This window comes from Capricornis sumatraensis, chromosome 13 (genome assembly GCF_032405125.1).
Source record: "Capricornis sumatraensis isolate serow.1 chromosome 13, serow.2, whole genome shotgun sequence".
Classification (NCBI taxonomy): domain Eukaryota; kingdom Metazoa; phylum Chordata; class Mammalia; order Artiodactyla; family Bovidae; genus Capricornis; species Capricornis sumatraensis.
The window spans coordinates 52,821,623-52,834,572 of NC_091081.1; the positions used below are offsets into that span (position 1 = coordinate 52,821,623).

Genomic DNA, 12,950 nt, shown 5'->3' on the forward strand with positions numbered 1-12,950 from the left:
AGCTTTCTTATCCATTCGTCTGCTGATGGACATCTGGGTTGCTTCCGTGTCCTGGCTATTGTAAACAGTGCTGCAGTGAACATTGGGGTACACGTGTCTCTTTCAATTCTGGTTTCCTCGGTGTGTATTCCCAGCTGAAAAGATAATATAGCTTTTAATAAAGACATTGATAAGAGAGGGCTTCCCTAGTGGCTCAGCTGGTAAAAAATCCACCTGCAATGTAGGAGACCTGGGTTTGATCCCTGGGTTGGGAAGATCCCCTGAGAAGGAAATGGCAACCTACTCCAGTATTCTTGCCTGGAGAATTCCATGGAAGAGGAGCCTTGTGGGCTACAATCCATGGGGGTCGCAAAGAGTTGGAGACAACTGAGCGACTTTCATTTTCACTTGATAATACAATTTTATTTTTAATTATTTTTCTCTTATATTGGAAAGAGCTTGATCAGGTAGAGTGAGTTGCCTGTGTCACAAATGGAGCTACTAAGAAATTGTTGTAAGAGCAGGACTGTTTTGTTTGTTGGGAGTGGATAGTGGACCTGTTGGGAAGACAGAAAAAGGAATTTTTGTCCCAGGACCCAGGGAATGTGTACAGCCAGGATAAATACCTTCAAAGCATGGTTAGGGAGATACATCTTTTTCTGTCTTTTGACTTTAAATGTGTCTGTATTTTAATATTTTAAATGGTTTTCTTTTAGTAGTGTATAGCTGAGTTTTAGTTTTATATCCAGTCAGACAATCTCAGACTTCTGGTTGAAATGTTTCTGCCCTTTGCAGAAAGATATTCATTGGTATGGTTATTTACTGTTTTGCCATTTGTTTCTTTCCATCTTTTTATTGTTATTGCTTTTGTGCTACATTTTATTGGGTTGAGTATTTGTAGCATTCCATCCTAACCCTTCTTATGGCTTGTTAGTTGTACTTCTTAGCTGTATTTTTTTTATAGTTGCCTTATGATTCACGCTGTGCCTGTGCATCTTTACTTCATTAGAGCATACTTTAAAATAGCATTATGCCACTTTATATGAATTTTAACAGTAGTAAACTTCCCCCAGCCTTTTTGCCATTTTTGGCATATATTTTTCTTCTATATCTCTTAAAACCGCACAGTACAGCAGTATTAGTGTTCAGACAGTCTGAGCGCAGGTTGGAAAAGAATTTCCAGACATATAGCATTTCAGAAGGAAGTGAATTTATTAAGAACAAAGAGCAGAAATAAAGTGGGTACAGCAAGCAACAGTGGGCTGACAGATGGAGGAGTCGACAGTTTTTGTGGGTTAATAGCCAATTTTTATAGCCTTAAGACAGAATTCTTGCTGGATGGTTGGCATTAGGTGATGAGTTGGGGTGCTGTAGGCTGCTTACTGGAATGGGCATCTTTGCGTAATTGGGAGTCAGGAAGCTTGATAGTGATTATCAGAGTGCTTTTGGCAAGGTTACAAAGGGGCTCAGTCAGCTTCGGAGGTGTCCTTCTGTGGTGCAAGGTTTCACACCTGTGGCCTTTGGGTCAACATTATTATTGCTTATAACAGACTATTAATCTTATACATAATATAAAAGTCTATATTTATACTTATTCACATAGTTACCATTCCCAGTGAATTTTTTTACTTTTTATTTTGAAAGGAATCTTTAAAATTTGTTTTTAAATTAAGTTAGAATTAACATATATAACTTATTAGATCAGGTGTACATCATGATGATTCAGTATCTGTATACATTGTGAAATGTTCACCATAATAAGTCTAGTTAGCATCTGTCACCTTCAGTTCAGTTCAGTCACACAGTCGTGTCCGACTCTTTGCAACTCCATGGACTACAGTACATCAGGCTTCCCTGTCCATCACCAACTCCTGGAGCTTACTCAAACTCATGTCATTGAGTCGATGATGCCATCCAACCATCTCATCCTCTGTCGTCCCCTTCTCCCGCCCTCAATCTTTCCCAGTATCAGGATCTTTTCCAGTGACTCAGTTCTTTGCATCAGGTGGCCAGAGTATTGGAGTTTCAGCTTCAACATCAGTCCTCCAGTGAATGTTCAGGACTGATTTCCTTTAGGATGGACTGGTTGGATCTCCTTGCAGTCCAAGGAACTCTCAAGAGTCTCCCCCAACACCAAGGTTCAAAAGCATCATTTCTTCAGTGCTCAGCTTTCTTTATAGTCCAGATCTCACATCCCTACGTGACTACTGGAAAAACCAAAGCTTTGACTAGACAGACCTTTGTTGGCAAAGTAATGTCTCTGCTTTTTAATATGCTGTCTAGGTTGGTCATAATTTTTCTTCCAAGGAGCAAGCGTCTTTTAATTTCATGGCTGCAGTCACCATCTGCAGTGATTTTGCAACCCCCAAAAATAAAGTCTGTCACTGTTTACATTGTTTCCCCATCTGTTTGCCATGAACTGATGGGACCGGATGCCATGATCTTCATTTTCTGAATGTTGAGCTTTAAGCCAACTTTTTCACTCTCTTCTTTCACTTTCATCAAGAGGCTCTTTAGTTCTTCTTCACCTTCTGCCATAAGGGTGGTGTCATCTGCGTATGTGAGGTTATTGATATTTCTCCCGGCAATCATGATTCCAGCTTGTGCTTCTTCCAGCCCAGCATTTCTCATGATGTACTCTGCATAGAAGTTAAATAAGCATGCTGACAATATATAGCCTTGACGTACTCCTTTTCCTATTTGGAACCAGTCTGTTCCATGTCCAGTTCTAACTGTTGCTTCTTGACCTGCATACAGATTTCTCAAGAGGCAGGTCAGGTGGTCTGGTATTCCCGTCTCTTTCAGAATTTTCCACAGTTTATTGTGATCCACACAGTCAAAGGCTTTGGCATAGTGAATAAAACTGAAGTAGATGTTTTTCTGGAACTCTTGCTTTTTTGATGATCCATTGGATGTTGGCAATTTGATCTCTGGTTCCTCTGCCTTTTCTAAATCCAGCTTGAACATCTGGAAGTTCATGGTTCATGTATTGCTGAAGTCTGGCTTGGAGAATTTTGAGCATTACTTTGCTAGTGTGTAGATGAGTGCAATTGTGTGGTAGTTTGAGCATTCTTTGGCATTGCCTTTTTGGAGGATTACAGTGAAAACAGACCTTTTCCAGTCCTGTGGCCACTGCTGAGTTTCCCAATTTGCTGGCATATTGAGTGCAGCACTTTCACAGCATTATCTTTCAGGATTTGAAATAGCTCAACTGGAATTCCATCCCCTCCACTAGCTTTGTTCATGGTGAGGCTTCCTAGGCCCACTTGACTTCGCATTCCAGGATGTCTGGCTCTAGGTGAGTGATCACATCTTGGTTATCTGGGTCATGAAGATCTTTTTTGTATAGTTATTCTGTGTATTCTTGCCACCTCTTCTTAATATCTTCTGCTTCTGTTAGGCCCATACCATTTCTGTCCTTTATTGAGCCCATCTTTGCATGAAATGTTCCTGTGATATTTCTAATTTTCTTGAAAAGATTGCTAGTCTTTCCCATTCTTTTGTTTTCCTCTATTTCTTTGCATTGAACACTGAGGAAGTGGTCTTATCTCTCCATGCTGTTCTTTGGAACTCTGCATTCAAATGGGTATGTTTTCATTTTCTCCTTTTCCTTTAGCTTCTCTTCTCTTCACAGCTATCTGTAAAACCTTGTCAGACAACCATTTTGCCTTTTTGCATTTCTTTTTCTTGGAGATGGTCTTGATCACTGCCTCCTGTATAGTGTCATGAACCTCTGTCCATAGTTCTTCAGGCACTCTATCAGATCTAATCCCTTGAATCTTTTATCACTTCCGCTGTATAATCATAAAAGATTTGATTTAGGTCATACCTGAATGGTCTAGAGGTTTTCCTTACTTTCTTCAATTTAAGTCTGAATTTGGCAATAAGGAGTTCATGATCTGAGCCACAGTCAGCTCCTGGTCTTGTTTTTGCTGACTGTATAGAGCTTCCTCATCTTTGACTGCAAAGAATATAACCAATCTGATTTTGTTATTGACCATCTGGTGATGTCCATGTTATTTCTTTTGTGTTGTTGGAAGAGGGTGTTTGCTATGACAGTGCGTTCTCTTGGCAAAACTCTATTAGCCTTTGCCACCTTCTGTCACCATACATAATTGCAAAAAATTATTTTTTCTTGTGATGAGAAGTTTTAAAATCTGTTCTCTTAGCAGCTTTCAAATAGTTGTGATCTACTATTATTCTGAGTTTCTACCTAGTGGTATTTTTCTTCAGCATGTAAAACCTCTCTAGCTTTTCTTATAGTGCAGGTCTACTAGGAATTAATTCTCTCAAGTGTTGTTTCTGAAAGTATATTTTGCCTTTGTTTTTGAAGAACGATTTTGCTTGATACAAAATTGTAGGTAATTTATTTTTTTTGAGCACTTTAATAATTTCCTTCTGTTGTCCTCTGACGTTTCTCATGAGAAGTCGTCTCATGAGTGATTATGTGATTTTTGTGTATATAGTGTCTTTTCCCTCTGTTTGAAAATTTTTCTCTTTAGTCCAGTTTTGTGGCAATTTGGTTAGGATGATCTTGGTGTGCTTTTGTTACATTTATCCTGTTTGGAGCTGGTTGAGCATCAGTTGATCTGTTAATTTATGGTTTCCATCAAAGTAAATGTTTGTGCCATTAATTCTTCAGAATCGTGTCTGGCTTCCCTTGCTTTCTGATCCTAATTGCAAATATGTTAGAAAGTTAAATTTTGTCCCATAGGTCAAAGACTGTCATGTTTTAAAGCTTTTTTCCTCTCAGCTTTAGTTTTATTGCTAGGTTTTCAAGTTCATTAATCTTTTTTCCCCTTTAATCTCTTGTTATTTATTGTTTTTAACTCTAGAAGTTTCTTTTGGATCTTTCTTTTTTCATTTCTTTTAGTATATTTCTTCGTGTTCTTTGCTTTCAAGTCCTGAACACTGAGTGTATTCTGCGATCCGAGTATTTCTTTATTTCTCGGTCTCTTCTAGTTGTGGTGACTTTCTCCTCCTTGTAATTCTAGTAAATTTTTAATCGAGTGTTGAATGTGTTGTAGATTTTTACATTGTTGAAATGAATCTTGAATTTTGTTTTCTTCTTTTCAACAGTGTTGAGGTTTGTTCTGGCTGAATGGTTGATCTTTTCAGGGCTTGTCTTCTGCTTTGTTAGGGGAAGTCCAGAGTAGCCTTACTTTAGCAGAGTTTGACACTGTTACTGAGACATTGCCCTCTTGATATTTTCAGTGGATGCACCTACTGAACAACAAGGATTTTTTCCACTCAAGCTGGTTAGACCTTCAAAATCACTTTTCCCTGTGCAACATATGGAATTTGTCCCACTTGTTCTTTGGTCAAACTACACTTAAATGATTAGTCTACAGGAGAGACTCAAGGGGGTCCCCTGTAGATTTCTAGCACTTTGTTTCTGAAAGTCGCTCAGTGGAGTCCCAACTCTTTGCAACCCCATGGACTGTAGGGTCCATTGAATTCTCCAGGCCAGAACACTGGAGTAGGTAGCCATTCCCTTCTCCAGAGAATCTTTGCAACCCAGAGATCAAACCCAGGTCTCCTGCATTCCCACCAGACTCTTTACCAGCTCAGCTTCCTTCCTTTATCACTTGCCTGCAGCTTACCTTGTCTTTTCAGGACTCTTATCTCTGTTTTCTTAACACAGTAAGACTGTCCTGATCTCCCTGATCCTGCTTAGCACTCCATGATGTATGTACCTTCTAGTAAATGTAGACTCAGCTCACTTTTCTTTCTTAAGAATCATATTTTTACACTGCTGATTGTCCAGTATCTGAAAACATTTGTTTCATATACTTTATACGTTTTATGCTTTATTTTGGAATAGGAAACAACAATCCTCTCCAGTATTCTTGAAAATTACTCAGATAGAAGAGCCTGGTGGGTAACAGTCCATGGTGTCACAAAGAGTTGGACACAACTGAGTATGCATATAGTCATTATTTACAAAGTCCTCGAAATCCAACATGGTACAACTGAAAATCTCTAGATTGCATCATACTTAAAACTTATCAGCCAAATATTCTAACAGAGAAGGAAAAAATATCTCCAGAATGTATCTTTTAGATCTTTTGCATCAAGAATTGTTTGCTTATTTTCTATTTATGCAAATTATATTTTCAAAGTTGCAGATATGGAGTATATTAGTAGAAATCCCTAAAGATGAATGTGCAGTGTCTTCCAGTCAAACAGATCAGAAGTGTAAAAATTGTTGTTGTTGTTCAGTCACTCAGTTGTGTCCTATTCTTTAAGACCCCATGGACTTAGTATGCCAGGCTTCCCTGTACTTCAACATCTCCCAGAACTTGCTCAAACTCATGTCAATTGTTTTGGTGATGCCATGCAATCATCTCGTCCTCTCTCATCCCCTATCTCCTGCCTTCAGTCTTTCCCAGCTTCAGGGTCTTTTCTAATGAGTCGGCTCTTCACCTCAGGTGGCCAAAGTATTGGAGTTTCGGGTTCAACATCAGTCCTTCCAGTGAATATTCAGAACTGATTTTCTTTAGGATGGACTGGTTTGATCTCCATGCAGTCCACGGGACTCTCAAGAATCTTCTCCAACACCATAGTTCAAAAGCATAAATTCTTTGATGCTGCGCCTTGTTTATGGTCCAACTCTCACATCCATACATGACTGCTGGAAAAACCACAGCTTTGACTATGTAGACCTTTGTTGGCAAAGTACTGTCTGTACTTTTTAATATGCTGTCTAGGTTTGTCATAGCTTTTCTTCCAGGGAGCAAGCGTCTTTTAATTTTATGGCTGCAGTCACCACCTGCAGTGATTTTGGAGCCCAAGAAAATAAAAAATAAAAATTAATATTCTTATTGTTTTCCAAACAGTGTGAAAGAGCTGGTGGATATTATTATCTCTGATATTCCTCATATGAGAACCACCATCTTAACTGGGTTTTATTTGTCCTTTTTATATGAACTTAATTCCCCTTACTGTTTCTTTTAGAAATTGCTGATTCATTGTTTTCCTCCCTTTTATTTCTTGTCTGTCTGATTTCTCTCTGTGTCTACCAGTGGCATTTCCTTCTTGCTTCAAAAAAATTCCTGAAATTGGTCTTTTATATGTTAGATAGTAATATTTGCCTACAGACTATTCTGTTACTAAGTGCCAACAAAATGTAGTTCTAAAAAGTGCACATTAGATTAGTACTTCTCTTAAATAATATTTGGCTTTATTAACTTTTAATTCAGATTAAGTAAAACATAAGCTATAATACTCAGTTCATTTCAGTCCAGTCGCTCAGTCATATCTGACTCTCTGCGACCCCATGAATTGCAGCACACCAGGCCTCCCTATCCATCACCAACTCCCAGAGTTCACTCAAACTTATGTCCATTGAGTCTGATGCCATCCAGCCATCTCATCCGCTGTCATCCCCTTCTCCTTCTGCCCCCAGTCCCTCCCAGCATCAGAATCTTTTCCAATGAGTCAACTCTTCGCATGAGGTGGCCAAGTATTGGAGTTTCATCTTTAGCATCAGTCTTTCCAAAGAACACCCAGGACTGATCTCCTTTAGAATGGACTGGTTGGATCTCCTTGCTGTCCAAGGGACTCTCAAGAGGCTTCTCCAGCACCATAGTTCAAAAGCATCAATTCTTAGGTGCTCAGCTTTCTTCACAGTCCAACTTTCACATCCATACATGACCACTGGAAAAACCATAGCCTTGACTAGACAGACCTTTGTTGGCAAAGTAATGTCTCTGCTTTTCAATATGCTTTCTAGGTTGGTCATAATTTCCTTCCATGGAGTAAGTGTCTTTCAATTTCATGGCTGCAATCACCATCTGCAGTGATTTCGGAGCCCAAAAAAATAAAGTCTGACACTATTTCCACTGTTTCCCCATCTATTTCCCATGAAGTGATGGGACCAGATGCCATGATCTTCATTTTCTGAATGTTGAGCTTTAAGCCAACTTTTTCACTCTCCACTTTCACTTTCATCAAGAGGCTTTTTAGTTCCTCTTCACTTTCTGCCATAAGGGTGGTGTCATCTGCATATCTGAGGTTATTGATATTTCTCTCGCCAATCTTGATTCCAGCTTGTTTCTTGCAGTCCAGCATTTCTCATGATGTACTCTGCATATAAGTTAAATAAACAGGGTGACAGTATACAGCCTTGATGTACTCCTTTTCCTGTTTGGAACCAGTCTGTTGTTCCATGTCCAGTTCTAACTGTTGCTTCCTGACCTGCATATAGGTTTCTCAAAAGGCAGGTCAGGTGGTCTGGTATGCACATCTCTTTCAGAATTTTCCACAGTTTATTGTGATCCAACAGTCAAAGGCTTTGGCATAGTCAATAAAGCAGAAATAGATGTTTCTCTGGAACTCTGTTGCTTTTTCCATGATCCAGCGGATGTTGTCAATTTGATCTTTGGTTCCTCTGCGTTTTATAAAACCAGCTTGAACATCTGGAAGTTCACGGTTCATGTATTGCTAAAGCCTGGCTTGGAGAATTTTGAGCATTACTTTACTAGCGTGTGAGATGAGTGCAATTGTGCGGTAGTTTGAGCATTCTTTGGCATTGCCTTTCTTTGAGATTGGAATGAGAACTGACCTTTTCCAGTCCTGTGGCCACTGCTGAGTTTTCCAAATTTGCTGGCATATTGAGTGCAGCACTTTCACAGCATCATCTTCCAGGATTTGAAATAGCTCAACTGGAATTCCATCATCTCCACTAGCTTTGTTTGTAGTGATGCTTTCTAAGGCCCACTTGACTTCACATTCCAGGATGTCTGGCTCTAGGTGAGTGATCACACCATCATGATTATCTTGGTCAGAAAGATCTTTCTTGTACAGTTCTTCTGTGTATTCTTTCCACCTCTTCTTAATATCTTCTGCTTCTGTTAGGTCCATACCATTTCTGTCCTTTATCGAGCCCATCTTTGCATGAAATGTTCCCTTGGTATCTCTAATTTTCTTGAAGCGATCTCTAGTCTTTCCCATTCTGTTCTTTTCCTCTATTTCTTTGCATTGATCGCCGAGGAAGGCTGTCTTATCTCTTCTTGCTATTCTTTGGAACTCTGCATTCAGATGCTTATATCTTTCCTTTTCTGCTTTGCCTTTTGCTTCTCTTTTCAGAGCTATTTGTAAGGCCTCCCCAGACAGCCATTTTGCTTTTTTGCATTTCTTTTCCATGGGGATGGTCTTGATCCCTGTCTCCTGTACAATGTCACGAACCTCATTCTATAGTTCATCAGGCACTCTATCTATCAGATCTAGGCCCTTAAATCTATTTCTCACTTCCACTGTATAATCATAAGGGATTTGATTTAGGTCATACCTGAATGGTCTAGCGGTTTTCCCTACTTTCTTCCATTTAAGTTTGAATTTGGCAATAAGGAGCTCATGATCTGAGCCACAGTCAGCTCCCAATCTTGTTTTTGCTGACTGTATAGAGCTTCTCCATCTTTGGCTGCAAAGAATATAATCAGTCTGATTTTGGTTTTGACCATCTGATGATGTCCGTGTGTAGAGTCTTCTCTTGTGTTGTTGGAAGAGAATGTTTGCTATGACCAGTGTGTTCTCTTGGCGAAACTCTATTAGCCTTTGCCATGCTTCATTCCGTATTCCAAAGCCAAATTTGCCTGTTACCCAGATGTTTCTTGACTTCCTACTTTTGCATTCCAGTCCCCTATAATGAAAAGAACATCTTTTTTGGGTGTTAGTTCTAAAAGGTCTTGTAGGTCTTCATAGAACCTTTCAACTTCAACTTCTTCAGCATTACTTGTTGGGGCATAGACTTGGATTACTCTGGATAATATTTGGATAATACTAACAAAGATAAAGTATCACTGCTCAACATAATGGCTAAGACTAACATACAGTGCATATTATATAACACTAACTCTTAAATCTCAGCAATTCTCTGAAATAAATATTGTTCCTTCTTTATAGCTGGGAAACATGAGGCAAAGAGTTTGTGACTTGCTTTTGGTTCTACAACTGAAAAATAGTAGAATCAGAAGTTGAATACAAGTCTTGTGGCTCTGGTCATGCTACAAGCACTATGCCACAGTATCTGAACTGTTTCTGTACTGCTTCTTTGAGGTGACACAAGCACTACGTCATTGATTTTAGAAAGTTCCTGAATCCCAAGTAGTTGTTTAAGTTCATGTCATACTCTCCTGGAGGACTTCCCTGTAGCTCAAATGGTAAAGAAGCTGCCTGCAATGCAGGAAACCTGGATTCAGTCCCTCAATCAGGAAGATCCTCTGGAGAAGGGGATGGCAGTCCACTCTGGTATTCTTGCTTGGAGAATCCCATAGACAGAGAAGCCTGCATGTTCATGGGGTGGCAAAGAGTTGGACACGACTGAGCGACTGAAACTTACTTACTTACTATACCCTCCCATATGTCTTCCCTCCTTGTTCATCATTTTTACTTAAGCAAGGCTAACTCCTGAGATACTTAAAATTCAGTGATTCCCACTAGAATATGAGAATATTAATCATCTGATATTGGTCCTATCATCTAGAATTTAATAACAAGGTAATTTCTCTGTAACTGTTATGTGAATTAAATTATGTCTATTGATGCTATAAAATTCTAGGCAGAGTTCCTTTTCCGATAGAAGAATAGAGGTGAGCTTCTCAGCCTCAGAATATAGATATTGTTGTAACTAACCAACCAACCTAGTTTATCTACCTAAGTCACGGTACCCATGTTCTTCCACCCTTGTATACCTGTGAACTGAAATGGAGATATTTCTGTAGGTAGATCTCACTGGGAACATCTCTGTTTAACTTACTCAGTTTCAGACTTCCATTGTTAATCTCCATTCAAAGAGAAGACTAAAAGATGGTCATTCCAGAAGCAGACTCTTCAAACCTCTTGCAGTCTTCGCCCATCAGGCCATCCTGTCTGTGATCATGATCTAGTTTTTAAAATACAAATAAGATTATAAATGGTCAGTTCTGTTTTGAAAAGGCCATTCTTGTTCTGCAGCCCACAAATCTCAGTCAGTCCTTCAACTGGAGGGCTATAGACAACCAATTAAAAATTGATGATGAGATCCTGGCTAGACAGTTTCTGCCCATCTTCATCTTAAGAAGCCTGATAGCATCATGTTAACTGGACAGACCTTTGCTGCAGAGTCATTGAGATAATAATTTGGGACTTGAGCTGAGAGATGCCTAGGATTGGGAAACAGTGAAGGTCATTAAGGCTAGTATTTTCCTGAGGGAGGTGTCAGAGATAGAGCTTTCATAAGTGCTGCTTAAGGGTAACACTAGAAATACCTGTAAAGACTAAAAAAATCAACTTAAGTAAAATCCAACCTTTGTTTAAGCAAGTCTAGATTTTTTGAAAGTGCTGCCTTTTAGAAGTAAGCAATTTGAGATTTGTATCTTTAAAAATCAAGTAACTGCAATTTGTTTTAGAAATATATAATATTTTGAACACCTGTAGAAAATTTTAGTTGGAAAATAATATAAAATATTATATAAAAATATAATAAAGTAAAACTAATAACTACTTGAAAGTACAAAAAAAGCCCACCCAAGTCTTAAGAATTGAATTCTCATCAATCTTTTCCTCAAAATAGTGTGTTCCTAACGTTTAAGTAAATTACTCGTACGCAGACTTCTTTTGGAAATCAACAGTCTTTTCCTGGGAATTTGACTTTTTTGACTATGATTCTTGTGTTTTTTTAAAAAACTTTTTTCTTCAGAAAATTATAGTGATGATTTTGAAGAGGAGGAGGATACTGATGCACCTTTGACTCCTAAGGGAGAGACTAAGTCCAAAGAAAATTCCCAATCAGAAAAAACAAATGTACCCAAACAGGTATGTATCAATTATATTTTTGACAGTTTGGAAACTTCTTTCATTACCTTAGCTGACTACTGACTGTTGCTCTAAAAAGAGCTCGAAATACAGAGTTCTTTATAGTCTTGCTCACTGTTGTAAAGTTATAAGTCTCTTAATACTCAGCTACTTTCTTAACTCAGGATGTCAATTTTAATCTTAATGAAATACATGGCAGTTGATGGTTTTCTGAAAGATTTCTTTTGGGAAATTTCTTTAAACTTTGAAAATTGAAATTTCATTAAAATCTCAAATCTTAGTTTTTAAACAGGTATATTAAACTGTACTTTTCTTTGGTTGGTCTTGTCCTTGTGAGACATTCCCTCCCTATTATTTATGCCAATAGTGATGTTACTGTCTGAAACTTACTGGGCTAAGATTGTAAATTAAATTAATAGTCAATTAAATTATTTTTCCTGGTGGCTTAAAGGTTAAAGCGTCTGCCTGCAATGCAGGAGACCCCAGTTCAATCCCTGGGTTGGGAAGATCCCCTGGAGAAGGAAATGACAGTTCACTCCAGTGTTCTTGCCTGGACAATCCCATGGAGGAAGGAGCCTGGTAGGCTACAGTCCACGGGGTCACAAAGAGTCGGACACAACTGAGCGACTTCACTTCACTTAAATTATTCAGTTCATATTCAGGGATATTGTACTCTAATTCTCTCATTACTCAGTTTTTACCAAGACATGCCAGATAGAACTTATCCTTGAAGCTACCTAAGAGTAGACAGTTGCTGTTATAAACTAGTGATGTTATCTTGGAATTCAATAAAGAGGATAATTTTGCAGCAAGGTAGATGAACAGATGACATCAGGTACTTTAAACAGGGCTCATAAAGGCCTAAATTAATTGCTGGTAATCACCAGGGTTCTGAAGAGACTTGTAGAAGTTCTCTCACTACTACATTTGTCTAGTCTTAGAGAATTGTCAGTTGAAGAGCATGGTAAAAGAAATCCAGAAAGCGTATTTCTTGAGCTTTTCATAATGGGGTAAAGTGCTGGCTTTCAAGTTCTGTTACTCTTTGCAGTGTAGTCATTTCATATAAGTTCAATTTCAAATCATATAATTTTTTTTTTTAATTTAGGAAGAAGAAAAAACTGGCATGCTGGCTAATGGTAAATATTATCTGTATTCATAATTTTGTAGATAAACAG

At 38.5% G+C, this 12,950-nt stretch overlaps 1 protein-coding gene across 1 annotated transcript in view; it reads left to right on the forward strand.

Annotated features, from left to right (window-relative positions):
* CEP162 (centrosomal protein 162) overlaps positions 1-12,950 on the forward strand; it is a 93,030-nt gene that overhangs the window by 15,369 nt on the left and 64,711 nt on the right. Inside the window, exons 6-7 of the mRNA XM_068985367.1 lie at positions 11,660-11,775; positions 12,881-12,911. Of these exons, the coding sequence (XP_068841468.1) occupies positions 11,660-11,775; positions 12,881-12,911 (147 nt within the window). The remainder of the gene's footprint in view (positions 1-11,659; positions 11,776-12,880; positions 12,912-12,950) is intronic.